This window comes from Ranitomeya imitator, chromosome 2, assembly GCF_032444005.1.
Source record: "Ranitomeya imitator isolate aRanImi1 chromosome 2, aRanImi1.pri, whole genome shotgun sequence".
In the NCBI taxonomy this organism is placed as follows: Eukaryota; Metazoa; Chordata; class Amphibia; order Anura; family Dendrobatidae; genus Ranitomeya; species Ranitomeya imitator.
In genome coordinates, this window is record NC_091283.1 from 322,273,452 (window position 1) to 322,296,237 (window position 22,786).

The 22,786-nt window shown below is 41.4% G+C and overlaps 1 protein-coding gene across 1 annotated transcript in view; it reads right to left on the reverse strand.

Annotated features, from left to right (window-relative positions):
• Nucleotides 1-6,618: 6,618 nt before the first annotated feature.
• The window catches only part of LOC138663496 (zinc finger protein 773-like), a 40,801-nt gene continuing 24,633 nt past the window's right edge, over nucleotides 6,619-22,786 (reverse strand). The window contains exon 6 of the mRNA XM_069749731.1: nucleotides 6,619-10,489. Within this exon, the coding sequence (XP_069605832.1) occupies nucleotides 9,543-10,489 (947 nt within the window). The 3' untranslated portion in view covers nucleotides 6,619-9,542. The remainder of the gene's footprint in view (nucleotides 10,490-22,786) is intronic.

Here is a 22,786-nt window from a genome sequence, read left to right on the forward strand (position 1 = left end):
AGTCCAGACCTGAAACCCATAGAACACCTGTGGATATATCTAAAAATGGCAGTTTGGAGAAGGCACCCTTCAAATATCAGAGACCTGGAGCAGTTTGCCAAAGAAGAATGGTCTAAAATTCCAGCAGAGCATTGTAAGAAACTCATTGATGGTTACCAGAATCGGTTGGTCGCAGTTATTTTGGCTAAAGGTTGTGCCACCAAGTATTAGGCTGAGGGTGCCAATACTTTTGTCTGGACCATTTTTGGAGTTTTGTGTGAAACGATCAATGTTTTGCTTTTTGCTTCATTCTCTTTTGTGTTCTTTCATTTAAGACAAATTAAATGAAGATAATAATACCAAAAAATTTGTGTTTGCAATCATTTTCAGGAAGAAAATGAGTATTATCTGACAGAATTGCAGGGGTGTCAATACTTTTGGCCATGACTGTATATACATAAATACAACATACATATAACATAAATACAACATACATACAACATACTACATACATAGAAACAGGAACACATGGGCTACTTGCACAGTGAACAAGTCTGTATGATCATGTTCACACACCACCAAGAAACCTGAAGACACAAAAGAGAATAGTAAAACCAAAAACACTCAGTTTGAAAAAATGTTGCAGTAATCCGCAAGTGCTAGTAAAAGATGTAAAAAACAGGGTATTTGGTTGATACGTTTTTTGCAAAAAATGTATACTAAGCTGCTCTACCAATCTTCACGGTATACCCTTATCAGAGCAGTCCTAACTAATGTATGCAATCCCTATCTGATGTATTTAAAAACCTGATCATCTGTATATAACCTGTGTGAACAGGGTTCAGAGAGGAACATACAACATACATACCACATACATACATACAACATACTACATACATACAACATACTACATACAGTGGGGCAAAAAAGTATTTAGTCAGTCAGCAATAGTGCAAGTTCCACCACTTAAAAAGATGAGAGGCGTCTGTAATTTACATCATAGGTAGACCTCAACTATGGGAGACAAACTGAGAAAAAAAAATCCAGAAAATCACATTGTCTGTTTTTTTAACATTTTATTTGCATATTATGGTGGAAAATAAGTATTTGGTCAGAAACAAAATTTCATTTCAATACTTTGTAATATATCCTTTGTTGGCAATGACAGAGGTCAAAAGTTTTCTGTAAGTCTTCACAAGGTTGCCACACACTGTTGTTTGTATGTTGGCCCATTCCTCCATGCAGATCTCCTCTAGAGCAGTGATGTTTTTGGCTTTTCGCTTGGCAACACGGACTTTCAACTCCCTCCAAAGGTTTTCTATAGGGTTGAGATCTGGAGACTGGCTAGGCCACTCCAGGACCTTGAAATGCTTCTTACGAAGCCACTCCTTCGTTGCCCTGGCGGTGTGCTTTGGATCATTGTCATGTTGAAAGACCCAGCCACGTTTCATCTTCAATGCCCTTGCTGATGGAAGGAGGTTTGCACTCAAAATCTCACGATACATGGCCCCATTCATTCTTTCATGTACCCAGATCAGTCGTCCTGGCACCTTTGCAGAGAAACAGCCCCAAAGCATGATGTTTCCACCACCATGCTTTACAGTAGGTATGGTGTTTGATGGATGCAACTCAGTATTCTTTTTCCTCCAAACACGACAAGTTGTGTTTCTACCAAACAGTTCCAGTTTGGTTTCATCAGACCATAGGACATTCTCCCAAAACTCCTCTGGATCATCCAAATGCTCTCTAGCAAACTTCAGACGGGCCCGGACATGTACTGGCTTAAGCAGTTGGACACGTCTGGCACTGCAGGATCTGAGTCCATGGTGGCGTAGTGTGTTACTTATGGTAGGCCTTGTTACATTGGTCCCAGCTCTCTGCAGTTCATTCACTAGGTCCCCCCGCGTGGTTCTGGGATTTTTGCTCACCGTTCTTGTGATCATTCTGACCCCACGGGGTGGGATTTTGCGTGGAGCCCCAGATCGAGGGAGATTATCAGTGGTCTTGTATGTCTTCCATTTTCTAATTATTGCTCCCACTGTTGATTTCTTCACGCCAAGCTGGTTGGCTATTGCAGATTCAGTCTTCCCAGCCTGGTGCAGGGCTACAATTTTGTTTCTGGTGTCCTTTGACAGCTCTTTGGTCTTCACCATAGTGGAGTTTGGAGTCAGACTGTTTGAGGGTGTGCACAGGTGTCTTTTTATACTGATAACAAGTTTAAACAGGTGCCATTACTACAGGTAATGAGTGAAGGAAAGAGGAGACTCTTAAAGAAGAAGTTACAGGTCTGTGAGAGCCAGAAATCTTGATTGTTTGTTTCTGACCAAATACTTATTTTCCACCATAATATGCAAATAAATTGTTAAAAAAAACAGACAATGTGATTTTCTGGATTTTTTTTCTCAGTTTGTCTCCCATAGTTGAGGTCTACCTATGATGTAAATTACAGACGCCTCTCATCTTTTTAAGTGGTGGAACTTGCACTATTGCTGACTGACTAAATACTTTTTTGCCCCACTGTACATACTACATACATACATATAACATACTACATACATACTACATACAACATACTACATGCATACTACATACAAAATACTACCTACATACATACAACATAAATACAACATACTACATACATACAACATACTACATACATACTACATACAACATACATACTACATACAACATACTACAAACATACATACTACATACATACAACATACATACAACATACTACGTACATACAACATACTACAAACATACATACTACATACATACAACATACATACTACATACAACATACTACATTCATACTAGATACAACATACATACAACATACAAACAACATATATACTACATACATACAACATACATACTACAAACATACTATATACAATACATTCATACATTACATACAATACATACATATAACATACAGTGCATATAACATAGAGTACATACTCACCATCACTTGTTACTTTGATCCCCGAAGCCAGTGTCACCTGTAAAAAATATTAAAATAATAAACAAACACTATTCTCCCTGATCCGCAGAAATCCAATAAAAACGAGTGTCCCACGACGATCTCCCGTGGAGAGCAACAGCATCAGCTGATGCGACCACTCTCCAGGAATACAATGACGGAAGATATCCTTCCGCACTGTATTCCTCCGCCAATGTAAAAAAATAGTCCCTAGTCTCACTTGTGGCACTGCTGTGTGAGAAAGTTCCCACGCAGCAATGCCATAAGGTGAGACCCTGAACTGAGGTAACCTCTTCTGATGATGCACTGCAGGAGCCATTGTCTCCTGTCAGTGTGTCACTGGAGGTCCTATAGAGCAGTGACATCACCCGATGTCACTGTTTTATAGGGGAGATCGTCGTGGGACACTCGTTATTAATTGGACTGCGTAGGACAGGGAGTATACGGTTTATTATTTTACGTTTTTTGCAGGTGATTGAGTATGGTAAGTATGGTTAAATTAAGAATAATAAAATACTTTTTTCTGGATGTGTCTATTTTTTTTAACCCTTCACTACTCTAAGATTAATAATGGATAGGCGTCTTGACGCCTCTCCATTATTAACAGGGCTTACTGTCACCTTACAATAGCAAGGTGACATTAACCCCTTATTACCCCATATCCCACCGCTACTCTGGAGTGGGAAGAGAGGGGCTAAGTGCCGGAATAGGTGCATCTTACACATGCACCATTTCTGGGGCGGCTGCGGGCTGGTATTTGTAGCCAGGGGGGCAATATCCATGGCCCCTCTGTAGGCTATGAATATCAGCCCGCAGCTGTCTGCGTAGCCTTTCTGGCTATAAAATATAGGGGGACTAATGTCATTTTTTGGGGGTCCCCCTATTTTAATAGCCAGTAAAGGCTACGCAGACAGCTGCGGGCTGATATTCATAGCCTGGGAGGGGCCATGGGTATTAACCCCTTCCCAGGCTACAAATATTGGCCCCCGGCTTTCCCCCTCTGGTGCAAAAAATTGCGCGGGAGCCCACAGCATTTTTTTCCATTTTTTTTTAATTAAACGCTCACTAAGAAACATCGGCCTTTCTATTATATATCTCTGGCTATATCGATCTATAGATATTTTTATAGATATAGAAACAAAAAAGGAACAGTACAGTATAATACTTATCTTCGGGTGCAAGGACCCTAGACAATCTGTCCAATGATTATCCAAACTTCATAGAATTCCAAGAAAGAGGCAGCACTCCATTGTTTCAGTGGGAAAATGTGCAGGATTTTAATCAACCCACATGTCTGGGCGACGTTTCGGCTACAAATGAGGTTTGAGAAATTTATAGGTAGATATATCTATAGATACATAGATGTATTTATTCATATATCTGGCTGTTTTCACACATCAGGTTTTTGCTGTCAGGCACAATCTGGATCCATTTTTTTCTCATAGAGTTGTATTAGCGCTTGATTGCGCCTGATGGCTACACGTTTCATCTGTTTAATGCCGGATCAATCAGAAAAGTTTCCGGCGGATGAAGAAAACATACAGAAGAACGGTTTTTCTGTCCGGTGAAAAAACGAACAGCGACGGATCCGGCGAAAAATGTATGAAACTGAGATGTGAAATGAAGAATCCGGCCTCCGAATCCGGTTTTTCATGTATTTTTTCCATTGAAATCATGCACATCTTTCATTCTCTCTCTCTCTCTAAAAAAAACCCCCGGATCAGTTGCAGTAGTTTTCACTATTTGCAACAGATCCGTTTTTTTTTAAAAATCGCCGGATCCTGCCTGATGGCTTGATGTAGATAGATATATGGATAGTTAGGCTACTTTCACACATCAGTTTGTTTCCGTCAGGCTGGATCTGGTGAATTTGTGGAAAACCGGATCCGTTGCAAATAGTGAAAAACTGATGCAACTGATCCGTTTTTTTAGATCGAGAGAATGGAAAATGTGCACGATTTCAATGGAAAAAAGTCATGATAAAACGGATCCGGAGGCCGGATTCATCATCTCACTTCTGTTTCATACATTTTTTTGCCGGATCCGTCGCTGTGCGTTTTTTCACCGGACAGAAAAAACTTTCCTCTGTATATTATCTCCGTCCGGCGGAAAGTTTTTTTTTACGGATCTGGCAAAAAACAGATGAAACATGTGGCCATCTGGCGCAATCCGGTCGCTAATACAACTCTGAAAAAAAAAACTGATCCGGCGAAAAAACCCCAACTCATCCGGATTGTGCCTGACGGCAAAACCTGATGTGCGAAAGTAGCCTAACTATCCATATATCTATCTACATCTATCTATCTCATTTCTTCTGTCTATCTATGTATCTATCTATATATCTGTCTATCTAGTCTGTCTATCTATGTGTGTAATGGAGTGTGGGTTGGACAAATGTAAAAGAGGAGGTTGGACAAGACATGATATCACAAATCTTTTTTTTTTGTTCAATAATACATCTTTATTTATCTTTCAAAACGCATACAAAACCGCATCAAAAAACACACAAAAATGCTTCAAAACCGCATCAAAAACGCACAAAAATGTTTCAAAATCGCAATGCAGTTCAAATTTCGTTTTTCAAGTTTGCATGTTCTAGCGCTGCAGTGTGCTGCCTTATTTACTTAACTATATACGAGTTGGCGACTCTAGGTTCAGCACCTGTTCACACTTAGTCTATGTTTGGATGTGCCGGTCAGGTTTTTGAAATGTATTCTTTAGCCTTCTGATCGTGCACTCCGCCTCCTAGCCACAGGTGTTTTAATTACAGCAGGTCCAATACCCCTCCACAGAGGGAGAGAATTTTAGTCTAGGAAGAGGTTTCACATGTACCCATTCAGATGGAGACGTTTATTCTCAGCGAGGTAAGGCAAGTGTAGGACCTGGTATAAGAGAGATGCCGTAAAGGGGCTACCAGGTACACATAAAATTGGCCATTTTTATGCGCTAAACGCTCTCATTTTTCATATTTCTAGTGCAGTAATGCAGTTCAAATTTCGTTTTTCAAGTTTGCATGGATAGTTAGGCTACTTTCACACATCAGTTTGTTTCCGTCAGGCTGGATCTGGTGAATTTGTGGAAAACCGGATCCGTTGCAAATAGTGAAAAACTGATGCAACTGATCCGTTTTTTTAGATCGAGAGAATGGAAAATGTGCACGATTTCAATGGAAAAAAGTCATGATAAAACGGATCCGGAGGCCGGATTCATCATCTCACTTCTGTTTCATACATTTTTTTGCCGGATCCGTCGCTGTGCGTTTTTTCACCGGACAGAAAAAACTTTCCTCTGTATATTATCTCCGTCCGGCGGAAAGTTTTTTTTTACGGATCTGGCAAAAAACAGATGAAACATGTGGCCATCTGGCGCAATCCGGTCGCTAATACAACTCTGAAAAAAAAAACTGATCCGGCGAAAAAAACCCAACTCATCCGGATTGTGCCTGACGGCAAAACCTGATGTGCGAAAGTAGCCTAACTATCCATATATCTATCTACATCTATCTATCTCATTTCTTCTGTCTATCTATGTATCTATCTATATATCTGTCTATCTAGTCTGTCTATCTATGTGTGTAATGGAGTGTGGGTTGGACAAATGTAAAAGAGGAGGTTGGACAAGACATGATATCACAAATCTTTTTTTTTTGTTCAATAATACATCTTTATTTATCTTTCAAAACGCATACAAAACCGCATCAAAAAACACACAAAAATGCTTCAAAACCGCATCAAAAACGCACAAAAATGTTTCAAAATCGCAATGCAGTTCAAATTTCGTTTTTCAAGTTTGCATGTTCTAGCGCTGCAGTGTGCTGCCTTATTTACTTAACTATATACGAGTTGGCGACTCTAGGTTCAGCACCTGTTCACACTTAGTCTATGTTTGGATGTGCCGGTCAGGTTTTTGAAATGTATTCTTTAGCCTTCTGATCGTGCACTCCGCCTCCTAGCCACAGGTGTTTTAATTACAGCAGGTCCAATACCCCTCCACAGAGGGAGAGAATTTTAGTCTAGGAAGAGGTTTCACATGTACCCATTCAGATGGAGACGTTTATTCTCAGCGAGGTAAGGCAAGTGTAGGACCTGGTATAAGAGAGATGCCGTAAAGGGGCTACCAGGTACACATAAAATTGGCAATTTTTATGCGCTAAACGCTCTCATTTTTCATATTTCTAGTGCAGTAATGCAGTTCAAATTTCGTTTTTCAAGTTTGCATGTTCTAGCGCTGCAGTGTGCTGCCTTATTTACTTAACTATATACGAGTTGGCGACTCTAGGTTCAGCACCTGTTCACACTTAGTCTATGTTTGGATGTGCCGGTCAAGTTTTTGAAATGTATTCTTTAGCCTTCTGATCGTGCACTCCGCCTCCTAGCCACAGGTGTTTTAATTACAGCAGGTCCAATACCCCTCCAAAGAGGGAGAGAATTTTAGTTTAGGAAGAGGTTTCACATGTACCCATTCAGATGGAGACGTTTATTCTCAGTGAGGTAAGGCAAGTGTAGGACCTGGTATAAGAGAGATGCCGTAAAGGGGCTACCAGGTACACATAAAATTCGCCATTTTTATGCGCTAAACGCTCTCATTTTTCATATTTCTAGTGCAGTAATGCAGTTCAAATTTCGTTTTTCAAGTTTGCATGTTCTAGCGCTGCAGTGTGCTGCCTTATTTACTTAACTGTATTCTAAAGATAGACTATAAGTTGTAGGAGATGATGTAAGAGACAAACATTAGCTTAATGCTTAAAGACTAATATATGACAACAGTGTATGGTTCTTGACCAACTGAAGAACAAATGCATAAATTCAAAACTCAAACATATAGATAACAGTCTATTCCTCCTGGCTTACAGAAAATAGACGTGTGGGTAATTAAGATAAAATGCTGTGTCGTCACACCAGATTTATATATTTTTTCATGTTTAGCTGCTGTCACACACAGACGCTTTTTATTGCAAAAACTGTATCACTATATTTTGAGAGCTATAGTTTTTCCACAGTTTTGCTGGCAGAGTCATGTGAGGGCCTGTTTTTTTCAGGATGAGTTGACATTTACTGGTATAATTTTCGGACACATGACATTTTTTGATCGCTTTTTATTCCGATTTTTGGGAGGCAGAATGAACCAAAAAAGGTTCTCATATTTTTCTTTTTTTATGCTGTTCCGCATGTAGTAAAATTGGGTAAGGCAGTTTTATTCTTCGGGTCAGTACGATTACAACGATACCTCATTTATTTTTTATGTTTTAGTGCTTTTACACAATAAAAACTATTTTATTCTAAAAAGAATCGCTTTATTATGAGAGCTATAGCTTTTTTATTTTTCTGCTGAAGGACCCATATGACGGCTTATTTATTGCAAGACAAGTTGATGTAGATTGCTTTTTTTAATCGCGTATTTTTACACCTTTTGTTCAGCAGTATGATGATAAAGCATAGGTTTTTGCCTTGTTTTTTTTTTTGTTTTTACGGTGTTCACTGAAGGGAACATTGGGACAGTTTTATAGGGACTAGTGGGACAGTTCTATAGGTCGGGTCGTTCCAGAAGGGGCAATACCAAATATGTGTACTTTTTATTTTAAACATAAATATATGTATTTATTGGATTAATATTTTTTCTTTCTTTCATTCTTTATTTTGTGATTTAAAAAAACATAATTTTTACAATTTAACTTTTCTTGTTACTCTTTTACATTGTCCCCAGATGGGACATCAATTGTATAATGACACATTGCTGATCAAGCTGATAACAGCGCCATATCCGTATAGCGGTTTGTGGTAACACAGCTCCTGCAGAATCTTATATATACAGCGCACGTCTGGAATGATTTAAACAATGCTGTCTATGAATGGCCAATGAGCCAAGTTGTGCCCTTTCATATACTTGTCTCTTCCTACAGAGACAATAGGAGAAATTCCTTCTAGTACAGACCATTTGCTATCCCCCCTTAGCTGAGAATCCAGGAACTAAGGTGCCAAGATTGACACCTACCTCCAGCAAAAACCCCTTTGTGCTTACAATATTGGTATATAAAGTTTCACCACTTTGTCAACTAAATGTAAAGGTACCTTCACACTGAGCAACTTTCCAATGAGAACGACAACGATCAGTGACGTTGCAGCATCCTGGATAGCGATCTCATTGTGTTTGACACGCAGCAACGATCAGGATCCTGCTGTGACATCGCTGGTCGTAGCTAGAAGTCCAGAACTTTATTTGGTCGTCAGGTCGGCGTGATTCGTCATGTTTGACAGCAAAAGCAACGATGCCTGCAATGTTTTTTCATGGAGCGAACAACCAGCGAGAACGATAAGTACGTCACTGGATCGCTCCTGCATCGTTCAGCTGTTGCCGTGTTTGACATCTCCTAGCGACCTAAACAGCGACGCTGCAGCGATCGGCTCGTTGTCTATATCGCTGCAGCGTCGCTTAATGTGACGGTACCTTAAGTCTACTGCCTTATTGATTTCCCTTATTATTTAATTCCTTCACTCTCTACATGTGTCTTTATAGATGATGAAGAAGACATGATTCCCAGGAATAACATTTCCCACATTCTAAGCATAAAAAATGGTTTCTACCCTGTATGAATTCTCTGATGTGCAACAAGTTTTGAACTCGAACTATAACATTTCGCACATTCTGGACATGAATATGGCTTCTCTCCTGTGTGACTTCTTTGATGTTTAAGAAGATATGATTTCTGGTTAAAACATTTCCCACATTCTGGACATGAATATGGCTTCTCTCCTGTGTGAGTTCTTTGATGTGTAATAAGATCTCGTCCATTGGTAAAACATATCCCACATTCTGAACATGGATATGGCTTCTCTCCTGTGTGACTTCTGTAATGTGTAATCAAATTTGACTTATGGTTAAAACACTTCCCACATTCTGAACATGAAAATGGCTTTTCTCCTGTGTGACTTCTGTAATGCGTAATCAAATTTGACTTAAGGTTAAAACATTTTCCACATTCTGAACATGAAAATGGCTTTTCTCCTGTGTGACTTCTGTAATGCTTAATCAAATTTGACTTAAGGTTAAAACATTTTCCACATTCTGAACATGAAAATGGCGTTTCTCCTGTGTGACTTCTGTAATGCATAATCAAATTTGACTTATGGTTAAAACATTTTCCACATTCTGAACATGAAAATGGCTTTTCTGCAGTGTGACTTCGCTGATGCATAAGGAAATGTGATTTCTGGTTGAAACATTTCCCACATTCTGGACATGAAAATGGCTTTTCTCCTGTGTGAATTCTCTCATGTATAAGCAATTGAGATTTATATTTAAAATATTTGCCACATTCTGAACAGGAAACTGGTTTCTTCTCTGTGGGAATTATTTGATGTTCAACATCACTTTTGCGGCTTTCATTTTGCTTAACAGTCTGTGATGAATCCAAATAGGTGACTGATTGAAAAGGCTCCGATGACTGATTTTTGCTCTGAAGGGCTGGAGGTATAGCTGGAATAATGGCATGCGTTTGATAGGTATCTGGTTTGACACCACATTCATCTGCAAAGAATAAAACTGATTTTATTATTTTTTAATATCAATGCCTTATATTTTATATCATTTCTAGATACAGTACAGACTAAAAGTTTGGACACACCTTCTCATTTAAAGATTTTTCTGTATTTTCATGACTATGAAAATTGTACATTCACATTGAAGGCATCAAAACTATGAATTAACAAATGTGGAATTATATACTTAACAAAAAAGTGTGAAACAACTGAAATTATGTCTTATATTCCAGGTTCTTCAAAGTAGCCACCTTTTGCTTTGATGATTGCTTTGCACACTCTTGGTATTCTCTTGATGAGCTTCAAGAGGTAGTCACCAGGAATGGTTTTCACTTCACAGGTGTGCCCTGTCAGGTTTAATAAGTGGGATTTCTTGCCTTATAAATGGGGTTGGGACCATAAGTTTTGTTGTACAGAAGACTGGTGGATACACAGCTGATAGTCCTACTGAATAGACTGTTAAAATTTGTATTATGGCAAGAAAAAAGCAGCTAAGTAAAGAATTACATCATTGCTTTAAGAAATGAAGGTCAGTCAGTCCGAAAAATTGGGAAAACTTTGAAAGTGTCCCCAAGTGCATTGGCAAAAACCATCAAGCGCTACAAAGAAACTGGCTCACACGAGGACCGCCCCAGGAAAGGAAAACGAAGAGTCACCTCTGCTTCTGAGGATAAGTTTATCAGAGTCACCAGCCTCAGAAATCGCAGGTTAACAGCAGCTCAGATTAGAGACCAGGTCAATGCTACACAGAGTTCTAGCAGCAGACACATCTCTACAACAACTGTTAAGAGGAGACTTTGTGCAGCAGGCGTTCATGGTAAAATATCTGCTAAGAAACCACTGCTAAGGACAGGCAACAAGCAGAAGAAACTTGTTTGGGCTAAAGAACACAAGGAATGGACATTAGACCAGTGGAAATCTGTGCTTTGGGCTGATGAGTCCAAATTTGAGATCTTTGGTTCCAACCACCGTGTCTTTGTGCGACGCAGAAAAGGTCAACGGATAGACTCTACATGCCTGGTTCCCACAGTGAAGCATGGAGGAGGTGTGATGGTGTGGGGGTGCTTTGCTGGTGACACTGTTGGGGATTTATTCAAAATTGAAGGCATACTGAACCAGCATGGCTACCACAGCATCTTGCAGTGGCATGCTATTCCATTGGGTTTGCGTTTAGTTGGACAATCATTTATTTTTCAACAGGACAATGACCTCAAACACTCCTCCAGGCTGTGTAAGGGCTATTTGACAAAGAAGGAGAATGATGGGGTGCTACACCAGATGATCTGGCCTCCACAGTCACCAGACCTGAACCCAATCGAGATGGTTTGGGGTGAGCTGGACCGCAGAGAAAAGGCAAAAGGGCCAACAAGTGCCAAGCATCTCTGGGAACTCCTTCAAGATTGTTGGAAGACCATTCTCAGTGACTACCTCTTAAAGCTCATTAAGAGAATGCCAAGAGTATGCAAAGCAGTCATCAAAGCAAAAGGTGGCTACTTTGAAGAACCTAGAATATAAGACATATTTTCAGTTGTTTCAGACTTTTTTGATAAGTATATAATTCCACATGTGTTAATTCAGTTTTGATGCCTTCGGTGTGAATGTACAATTTTCATGGTCATGAAAATATAGAAAAATCTTTAAATTGCAAACTTTTGGTCTGTACTGTACATAATTATATACAACTCAAAGTATAATGAAACTATGACCTAAGGCAGTGCTGAGCCACCTGTTCACAAATCCCATGGTAGTGAACCTCTAAAGTACAATCGACAAACATAATACACAAACGCAGAAGAGTTTGAGGCAATAAAGGCATTATTAAAAATAAGCTTTATTACATTACAATCTATAGCAACAGATAAAAATATACACCATAAAACATGAGTCTTAAAGGGGTATTCCCATCTCTGATCAAATATCCAAATGTGTAGTGATGTAATAATAATATTAGGAAACATGTAGTATAGTTCTTCTGACTCGCTATGTTGCTCACCCCATGTGCAGATCATTGCATTAGCTTAGGTATCCATGGTTACTACCACTCATATAGTGACTGTTAGTTGCCACTGTTCATAACTATGGATACCTAAGCTACTGCAATGCCGTGGAAATGGGGTAAACGACATAGAGAATCAGGAAAACTATACTACATTTCTAATTGGAGGTATTTGCTATTATTATTATTATTATTATTACACCTACTATATTTTGGGATAGGATATTGGAAATGAGTACCCCCTTAAGGCCTCCATTACACGTCAGTGTGTCCGGTACATGTGGTGACAGTTTTCATATGTACCGGAGACACTTAAACACGTAGACCCATTCAAGTGAATGGATCTGTGCACATGTCAGTGTGTTTCCGCAGAACTGGCCACAAAACGTCTCGCACACATGCACACTAATCACATCCGTGTGTCATCAGCGTGACACGTACAGGCACCTGGGACTCAGCTGTACTGATCGCGCTGATCCCCGGCTTTGGGTGTTGAAAACAGTTCATATCATTGTACCCTGCTCTGCCTGTGATCAGCACAAGCAGGGGACAATGTTGAGAGTTGTACTCAGCCCCTGCTGTCTACATAATTTTACTCTAAGTATAAAATAAAAAATCACATTATACTTACCTTAACTCCTAATTCAGTGAAGCCATTGTCCCCTGTAAAGAAACAAAAATTAAAAAAACAACAATATCCCTCACCTGTCCAAAGTTGAAAGAATCCAAGGTGTCTCAAACTGTAATCCAGCTGTGTGACATTTGCTTATCATCATAAGCAGTGACCTAAGGCGACCGCTCACGTTGAAAAGCTGGGTAGAATGACTCGTTGCACCCTGATTTCTCAAGGTGAACTGCGATGATCTCACTGAGGTCATCACAGTTCATAGGCCCTCTCTCGCTGCAGGGAGTCATTTTGCCAAGCTCTTCAGCGGGAGCCGTTGCCTCATAACCCTCCATCAAACTCTAGCGCACCCAAAAGCACTACTAATAATGGCTGATGACTAGCCCATCCAACCTTTATCCACCCCCAATTCCTCAAGATGGTTGGACCATCATTGAAAATAAGCCCTTGTACTTTGTGTCACTCCCACCACATTGTAGATTGTAAGCTCTTACAGGCAGGGTGGTCAATATCTTTGCATTAATTATTGTATTATGGTTAACCTGGTTATGACTGTTGTATATGAACTGTTGATTTGTAAAGAACTGTGGAACATGTTGGTGCTATATAAATAAAGATTATTATTATGAGCAAATGTCGCACAGATGGATTATTGGTAACTCGATTCTTTCAACATTGGACAGGTAACAGATATTGTTCTCTTTTATTTTTGTTTGCTTACAGGGGACAATAGCTTCTGGGGATTAGGTGTTAAGGGCTTGTACCCAGTACCGTGAAAAAAGGTTCCGATTTCAATCTAGAAAAGTAGGACTAATGTCATGAACGTTTCATGCGATTTTAATACGAGTGCAATCCGATTTTTCACATCTAGCATCCAATTGACATCCGAATGCCATGTAATTGCATTGCAATATGATTTGAACATGAACTTTGACATAAAAATTACTCTGTCATTTACACATATTTTTCCAAGGATATATACTTCAATACACACATATATACAGTGTATACAGTTATATGAAAAAGTTTGGGCACCCCTATTAATCTTAAGCTTAATGTTTTATAAAAATTGTTTTTTTGCAACAGCTATTTCTGTTTCATATATCTAATAACTGTTGGACACAGTAATGTTTCTGCCTTGAAATGAGGTTTATTGTACTAACAGAAAATATGCAATCTGCATTCAAACAAAATTTGACAGGTGCATAAGTATGGGCACCCTTATCATTTTCTTGTTTTAAATACTCCTACCTACTTTTTACTGACTTACCAAAGCACTTTTTTTGGTTTTCTAACCTCATTGAGCTTTGAACTTCATAGCCAGGTGTATGCAATCATGAGAAAAGCTACTTAAAGTGGCCACTTGCAAGTTGTTCTCCTGTTTGAATCTCCTCTGAAGAGTGGCATCATGGGCTCCTCAAAACAACTGTCTAATGATCTGAAAACAAAGATTATTCAATATAGTTGTTCAGGGGAAGGATACAAAAAGCTGTCTCAGAGATTTAACCTGTCAATTTCCACTGTGAGGAACATAGTAAGGAAATGGAAGAACACAGGTACTGTTCTTGTTAAGGCCAGAAGTGGCAGGCCAAGAAAAACATCAGAAAGGCAGAGAAGAAGAATGGTGAGATCAGTCAAGGACAATCCTCAGACCACCTCCAGAGAGCTGCAGCGTCAACTTGCTGCAGATGGTGTCACTGTGCATTGGTCAACTATACAACACACTTTGCACAAGGAGAAGCTGTATGGGAGAGTCATGCGAAAGAAGCCATTTCTGCAAGCACGCCACAAACAGAGTCGGCTGTGGTATGCAAAAGCACATTTGTAGAAGCCAATTTCTTTTTGGAAGAAGGTCCTGTGGACTGATGAAACCAAGATTGAGTTGTTTGGTCATACAAAAAGGCGTTATGCATGGCAGCCAAAAAACACAGCATTCCAAGAAAAACACTTGCTACCCACAGTAAAATTTGGTGGAGGTTCCATCATGCTTTTGGGCTGTGTGGCCAATGCTGGCACCGGGAATCTTGTTAAAGTTGAGGGACACATGGATTCCTCTCAGTATCAGCAGATTCTTGACAATAATGTTCATGAATCAGTGACAAAGTTGAAGTTACGCAGGGGATGGATCTTTCAGCAAGACAATGATCCAAAACACCGCTCCAAATCTACTCAGGCATTCATGCAGAGGAACAATTACACTGTTCTGGAATGGCCATCCTAGTCCCCAGACCTGAATATCATTGAACATCTGTGGGATCATTTGAAGAGGGCTGTCCATGCTCGGTGACCATCAAACTTAACTGAACTGGAATCGTTTTGTAAAGAGGAATGGTCAAAAATACCTTCATCCAGGAACCAGGAACTCATTAAAAGTTACAGGAAGCGACTAGAGGCTGTTATTTTTGCAAAAGGAGGATCTACTAAATATTAATGTCACTTTTCTGGTGGGGTGCCTATACGTATGCACCTGTCAAATTTTGTTTGAATGCAGATTGCACATTTTCTGTTAGTACAATAAACCTCATTTCAAGGCAGAAACATTACTGTGTCCAACAGTTATTAGATATATGAAACTGAAATAGCTGTTGCAAAAAAAAAAACTATTTTTATAAAACATTACGCTTAAGATTAATAGGGGTGCCCAAACTTTTTCATATAACTGTATATATGTGTGTATATTTACCATATATACTCGAGTATAAGCTGAGATTTTCAGCCCACTTTTTTGGGCTGAAAGTTCCCCCTCTCGGCTTATACTCGAGTCATACACAGGGGAGGGGGAGCAGGGGCTGTGAAATTATACTCACCTACTCCTGGCGCGGTCCCTGCAGGTCCCTGGCTTCCCCGGCAGCAGCAGATTCTTCCTGTACTGAGCGGTCACATGGTACCGCTCATTACAGTAATAAATATGGGGCTCCACCTCCCATAGAGGTGGAGCCCCATATTCATTACTGCAATGAGCGGTACCATGTGACCGCTCAGTACAGGATGAAGCTGCAGCGTTGGGGAAGCAGGGACTGCACAGCGCCAGGACCAGGTGAGTATAACGGGGAGGGGAGCGCTGCGCTGCGCGATAGTCACCTTTCTTCGTTCCGGGCGTCGCTCTGTCTTCAGCAGTGATGGTCAGGTCAGAGGGCGCAGTGACGTAGTTAGTGCGCGCCCTCTGCTGAACGTCAGTGCGGAAGATGGAGCTGCACCGGTACAAGGAACAGGTAACTATTGAAAGTGCCGGGGGCCTGAGCGACGGAGAGGTGAGTATGTGATTATTTTTTTTTTATCGCAGCAACAGCAAATGGGGCAAGTGTCTGTATGGAGCATCTATGGAACCATAACGTTTGTGCAGCACTATATGGGGCCATAACATTTGTGCAGCACTATATGGGGCCATAACATTTGTGCAGCACTATATGGGGCCATAACATTTGTGCAGCACTATATGGGGCCATAACATTTGTGCAGCACTGTATGGGGTCATAACATTTGTGCAGCACTGTATGGGGCCATAACATTTGTGCAGCACTGTATGGGGCCATAACATTTGTGCAACATTATATGGGGCCATGACAAAAAAAAGACTCGCACATCCAACCTAGTGTGAATAGGTGCATACCAGGAGCAGCTACCTCCATACATAAATATACAAAAAAGGTTGCACTCTATCGTGCAAAAGCATGTCTAATCTGAAATATATGAAATATGAATAGCAAAATGGCTTTTGAACATTAGGAAAATATTTAAGAGACGCTTTGCACAGAATTTGATATAATCAAATAGTGTGAGCCCATCAACCGTCGTCAAGGTGGTCTCATAAAACTGATGGGTCCCTGACCTCCCTGTCCAAATGTGAACACTTAACGAAGGCCAATGTCTGTATGCCTGGGTGAATGTGGACACCTCTGTTCAGCAAAGCCTACATATGAGTTGGCCAGGACCAAGTGTGATGAGATGCAATTAAAAACCACATGGTGATGGGAGGAGTGCTCATTCAATAAGCTACCATAGAAATGACAAAAAAAAAAAAAGACTCGCACATCCAAACTAGTGTGAATAGGTGCATACCAGGAGCAGCTACCTCCATACATAAATATACAAAAAAGGTTGTACTCTATCGTGCAAAAGCATGTCTAATCTGAAATATATGAAATATGAATAGCAAAATGGCTAAATGTTCACATTTGGACAGGGGGGTCAGGGACCCATCAGTTTTATGAGACCACCTTGACGACGGTTGATGGGCTCACACTATTTGATTATATCAAATTCTGTGCAAAGCGTCTCTTAAATATTTTCCTAATGTTCAAAAGCCATTTTGCTATTCATATTTCATATATTTCAGATTAGACATGCTTTTGCACGATAGAGTGCAACCTTTTTTGTATAATTATATGGGGCCATAACATTTGTGCAGCACTATATGGGGCCATAACATTTGTGCAGCACTATATGGGGCCATAACATTTGTGCAGCACTATATGGGGCAAGTGTCTGTATGGGGCCATAATTAACGTTTGTGGAGCATTATGGTATATGGGGCAAGTGCTGCACAAACGATTATGGCCCCATAAGATGCTCCATAGAGACACTTGCCCCATATAGTGCTGCACAAACGTTGATTTTGGCCCTATACAGACACTTGCCCCATATAGTGCTGCACAAACGTTGATTTTGGCCCCATACAGACACTTGCCCCATATAGTGCTGCACAAACGTTGATTTTGGCCCCATACAGACACTTGCTCCATACAGTACTGCACAAACATTGATTATGACCCCATAAGATGCTCCATACAGACACTTGCCCCATATAGTGCTGCACAAACATTATGGCCCCATAGATGCTCCATACAGACACTTGCCCCATTTGCTGTTGCTGCAATAAAAAATAAAAAAAAATTGCATACTCACCTCTCTGTCGCCCAGGCCCCCGGAACTTTCAATATTCACCTGACTTCGTTCCAGCGCCGCTCCATCTTCAGCATCTTCTGCACTGACGTTCAGGCAGAGGGCGCGCAGTAACCACGTCACCACACCCTCTGACCTGAGCGTCACTGCAGAAGACGCTGAAGACGGAGCAGCGCTGGAACGAGGAGCAGGTAAATAGCGCAGAGCGCTGCGCTCCCCTCCCCGTTATACTCACCTGCTCCTGGCGCTGTGCAGTCCCTGCTTCCCCGGCGCTGCAGCTTCTTCCTGTACTGAGCGGTCACCGTTACCGCTCATTACAGTAATGAATATGCAGCTCCACCCCTATAGGAGGTGGAGCCATATATTCATTACTGTAATGAGCGGTACCATGTGACCACTCAGTAAAGGAAGAAGCTGAGGCGCTGCGGAGCCAGGGACCTGCAGGGACCGCACCAGGAGCAGGTGAGTATAATTAGACAGCCCCCCGCGCCCCCTCCCCTGCCGGCCCCTGGGTATGACTCGAGTATAAGCCGAGAGGGGGACTTTCAGCCCCCAAAAAATGGGCTGAAAATCTCATCTTATACTCGAGTATATGCGGTAATTCCACATGTGTTAATTCATAGTTTTGATGCCTTCAGTGTGAATGTACAATTTTCATAGTGATGAAAATACAGAAAAATCTTTAAATGAGGTGTGTCCAAACCTTTGGTCTGTACTGTATATATATACAGTATATATACTGTTTGTAATCTATTCTGTTCTATTTTGTCACGTCACGCTGTGATTCTACTGTACACGGCAGTTGAATTGACGGCTTTTCATTATATATAATGAAAAGCCGTCAATTCAACTGCCGTGTACAGTAGAATCACAGCGTGACGTGACAAAATAGAACAGAATAGATTACAAACAGTATACAGTATATGCATAGGATAGATATAAAGATGCCAGTCACACATATAATTAGTACAGTGTGTGTTAGGGGTCGAGTTCCCGCCTCTGCACAGGGGGAAACTCGAGCCATCTCTGCTGCGGTCTCCCATTCTTCTCCTGCCGCAGTGGAGCCTGCTCAGCGGAGGCGTCGGTCCCTGCGTCTCGCTCAGTCTGATACTGTGCAAAGGGTTACTGCTGCCTTTCCAGCTTCTGCCATTGTAGCCAGTACTGGTCAGCGGCGAGCAGACGTCTTTGGGACTAAGTCCTACTTTTCCCCTTCTGAGCATGCCCAGGGTAAGATCTCTCATTGGAGATCAAGGGTCACATGCTCAGGTACTGCAGCAACTCCCATTAGTCCTCTTGGAAGGTCCTGAAGTTGCTCAAGTTCTGTGGCAGCCTCCCATTGGTCCCTCTAGGAAGGTCCTGAAGTTGCTGCAGCTATAAAAGGTTCGCATGACCGCACGGCCAAGCGCTAGTATCAATCTATGTTATGTGCTTTGCGCCAGTGTGGTCTTGTGTGTATGTATTTAGGGCCCCAGCTGAAATAAGCCCCTAGAATACCGGCACCTCTGGTGAGGAGTTTTGTGTGTATGTATTCAGGGTCCTGGCTGAAAAAAGCCCCTAGTATACCGGCACCTCCGGTGAGGAGTTTTTGTGTGTGCAAGACCACTGACTGCTATCAGCTCAGCAGTTAGCTGTGTACTCCTGTGAGTCTAACAGGGCACAGTGCTTTCTTTTGTCGGCGACTTTGTAAAGTAAGAGTTCGCTTATACCACCATATAGTGCCATTTGCTAGCAGCAGCTTCCTCCTGCACTGTGGACCACGGGCTGCGAACGCACCAATAACTTCATCTATAGACTCGGTGCGTTCCGCTAGCCCTAACAGTGTGTGTGCAGTTACTGTACACATATTTAATTAAATGATTATTTTTCTGAAAAAAAAAAAAAATTGCATGGGCTTTATTTTCATAACCAGCAGAGGTAAAGCAGATGGCTGTGGGCTGATGCTTATAGCCTGGAAAGGGGGTAATTCCCATGGAGCTTCCCAATATATTAATATCAGCTCTCAGTTGTATACTTAGCCTGTACTTTTTATTATAATGGGGGACCCCTTCAAAAAATGACGTAGGGTCGCCCTATGATTAATAACCAGCAAAGGCTAGGCAGACAGCTGTGGGCTGATATTAATAGCCTGGGAAGGAGCCATGCATATTGGCCCAATACTAGACTAAAAACATCAGCTCTCCGTCACCCCAGAAAAGGCTCATCCACAGGATGCACCAAATCTGGCACTTAACCTCGCTCTTCTCACTTGCCCTGGCACGGTGGCAAGTGGGTTGATGATTGGGGGGTTGATGGCACCTTTGTATTGTCAGGTGACATCAAGCCCAGAGGTTAGTAATGGAGAGGTGTCTATAAGAAGTCCCCATTACTAACCCCATGGTCAAATTATACATATAAAAAACACCTTTGGATTTGTAAAAACACACCGAGAATAAAGACCTTTAATTGAAAGAATGACACAGACTCCTTTAACAAACCTAAATTAAACCATGCTCATGTCATCGCCCAGTCCGCTGAAGCCAATGTCCCCTGTAACAGAATTAAAATAATAAACAACCATATTCCTCACCTGTCCGCCAAGAAAATAATAATCCATTTGTCCCACATCAAATCTAGCTCTGCTACATCCAGACTGCCTTGTTGCATGATGGGACTGTACTGCATGCCATCCAACAGAGAAACTAAGTTGCGCATGCTTGCTCAGCTCAGTGCCTCACAGTTAACTACTGTACTTTCACCTCACTGACATCACAGCGAGCATGAGAAAGTTCTCAGACTCGCGGGGCCAACAGAAAGGTCCTAGGAATTCAGAGCCAATGAACTCAGTTCAACTCACCAACATCAGTGCAAGCGCCGTTAGAACTCTTCCCACGGCAATGACGCTAGTGAGATGAAATGAGTTCATTGGTTGTGAACTCACAGGACCTTTCTGACGGCATCGAGAGCATGAAAACTTTCTCACGCTTGTGGTGACATCAGTGAGGTGAAGAGAGTTCAGCGCGAGATTCTGAGCTGAGAAACCACACACAGCTCAGTGTCTCTGCTGGATGGCAGCCTGCCATGTAGATGTGAAAAAGGAAAACCGGTCACAGGAGCGCAGGATAGAGGACACAGACACCAGTTTGGGTAGAACCACAACGCGTTTCAACGGCATACACCGTCTTCTTCAGGTGGATGAAGAAGACGGCGTATGCCGTTGAAACGCGTTGTGGTTCAACCCAAACTGGTGTCTGTGTCCTCTATCCTGCGCTCCTGTGACCGGTTTTCCTTTTTCACTTGCATGCAGCTTCCCCCGCTGGGGGGTATCCGGCTGGGGCTGCGGAGATTCGGGTGCCTATCTTCCCCTTCTTGGGACTCCTGCTAGCGCTCCACTCACAAACCGCTAATCATTGTTACATATTTGCCATGTAGATGTAGCAGAGCTAGACCCGTCATGGGATAAACGGATTATTATGTTCTCGGCAGTCAGGTGAGGAAAATTGTTGTTAATTATTTTACAGGAGACATTGCCTTCAGTGGACAGGGCGATAATGTGAGTATGGTTTATTTTAGATTCATTAAAGGAGTAAGTGTCATTCTTTCATTTAAAGTCTTTATTCCCGTTGTGTGTTTTTTTTTATTCAGTTTGACTATGGGGTTAGTAACGGGGACTTCTTAAAGACGCCTCTCCATTACTAATCTCTGGGCTTGATGTCACCTAGCAATACAAAGGAGACATCAATCCCCTCCATCACCCATGTTGCCACCGCACCAGGCTAAGTGTCAGAATTGGTGCATCTTATATATGCTCCATTTCTGGGGCGACTGAGAGCTGATGTTTTTAGTCAGGGATGTGGCCAATATCCATGGTCCCTTTGTAGGCTAGAAATATCAGCTTGTAGCTGTCTGCCAAGCCTTTGCTGGTTATTAATTATAAGGGGGACTTTATGTCATTTTTTTGAGGGGCCCCCATTTTAATAACCAGGAAAGGCTAAGTATACAGCTGTGAGCTTATATTAACATCCTGGGAAGCTCCGTGTGTATTATCCCCTTCCCAGGCTAAAAACATCTGCCCCTAGCTGTCCGCTTTCCCTCTGCTGGTTAATAAATTGTTAAGGGACACGCCAGTTTTATCAGGAAATAATTTAGTATGTAATAAAATACATGTAGATTAAGACACACACACACAAAACATACTAATTCTAAAACCCACTGACATCTTTATATCTATCGATTCTATCTATTCTATTATAAAAAGACGACTGAGGGGCGATCTAATAACCATGTATAAGTATATAAGGGGACAATACAAATATCTCGCTGAGGATCTGTTTATACCAAGGAAGGTGACGGGCACAAGGGGGCATTCTTTGCGTCTGGAGGAGAGAAGGTTTTTCCACCAACATAGAAGAGGATTCTTTACTGTTAGGGCAGTGAGAATCTGGAATTGCTTGCCTGAGGAGGTGGTGATGGCGAACTCAGTCGAGGGGTTCAAGAGAGGCCTGGATGTCTTCCTGGAGCAGAACAATATTGTATCATACAATTATTAGGTTCTGTAGAAGGACGTAGATCTGGGGATTTATGATGATGGAATATAGGCTGAACTGGATGGACAAATGTCTTTTTTCGGCCTTACTAACTATGTTACTATGTTACTATGTATTTTGTTGGGTCATGCTGTTATTTTACTGTATGCGGCAGATGAATTGCCGGCTCTTCAAATGACATGGGTTGGTAAAAATCGGATGGCACTTGCATGGTCCGAGTGCCGTGAGATTTTGTTTTTC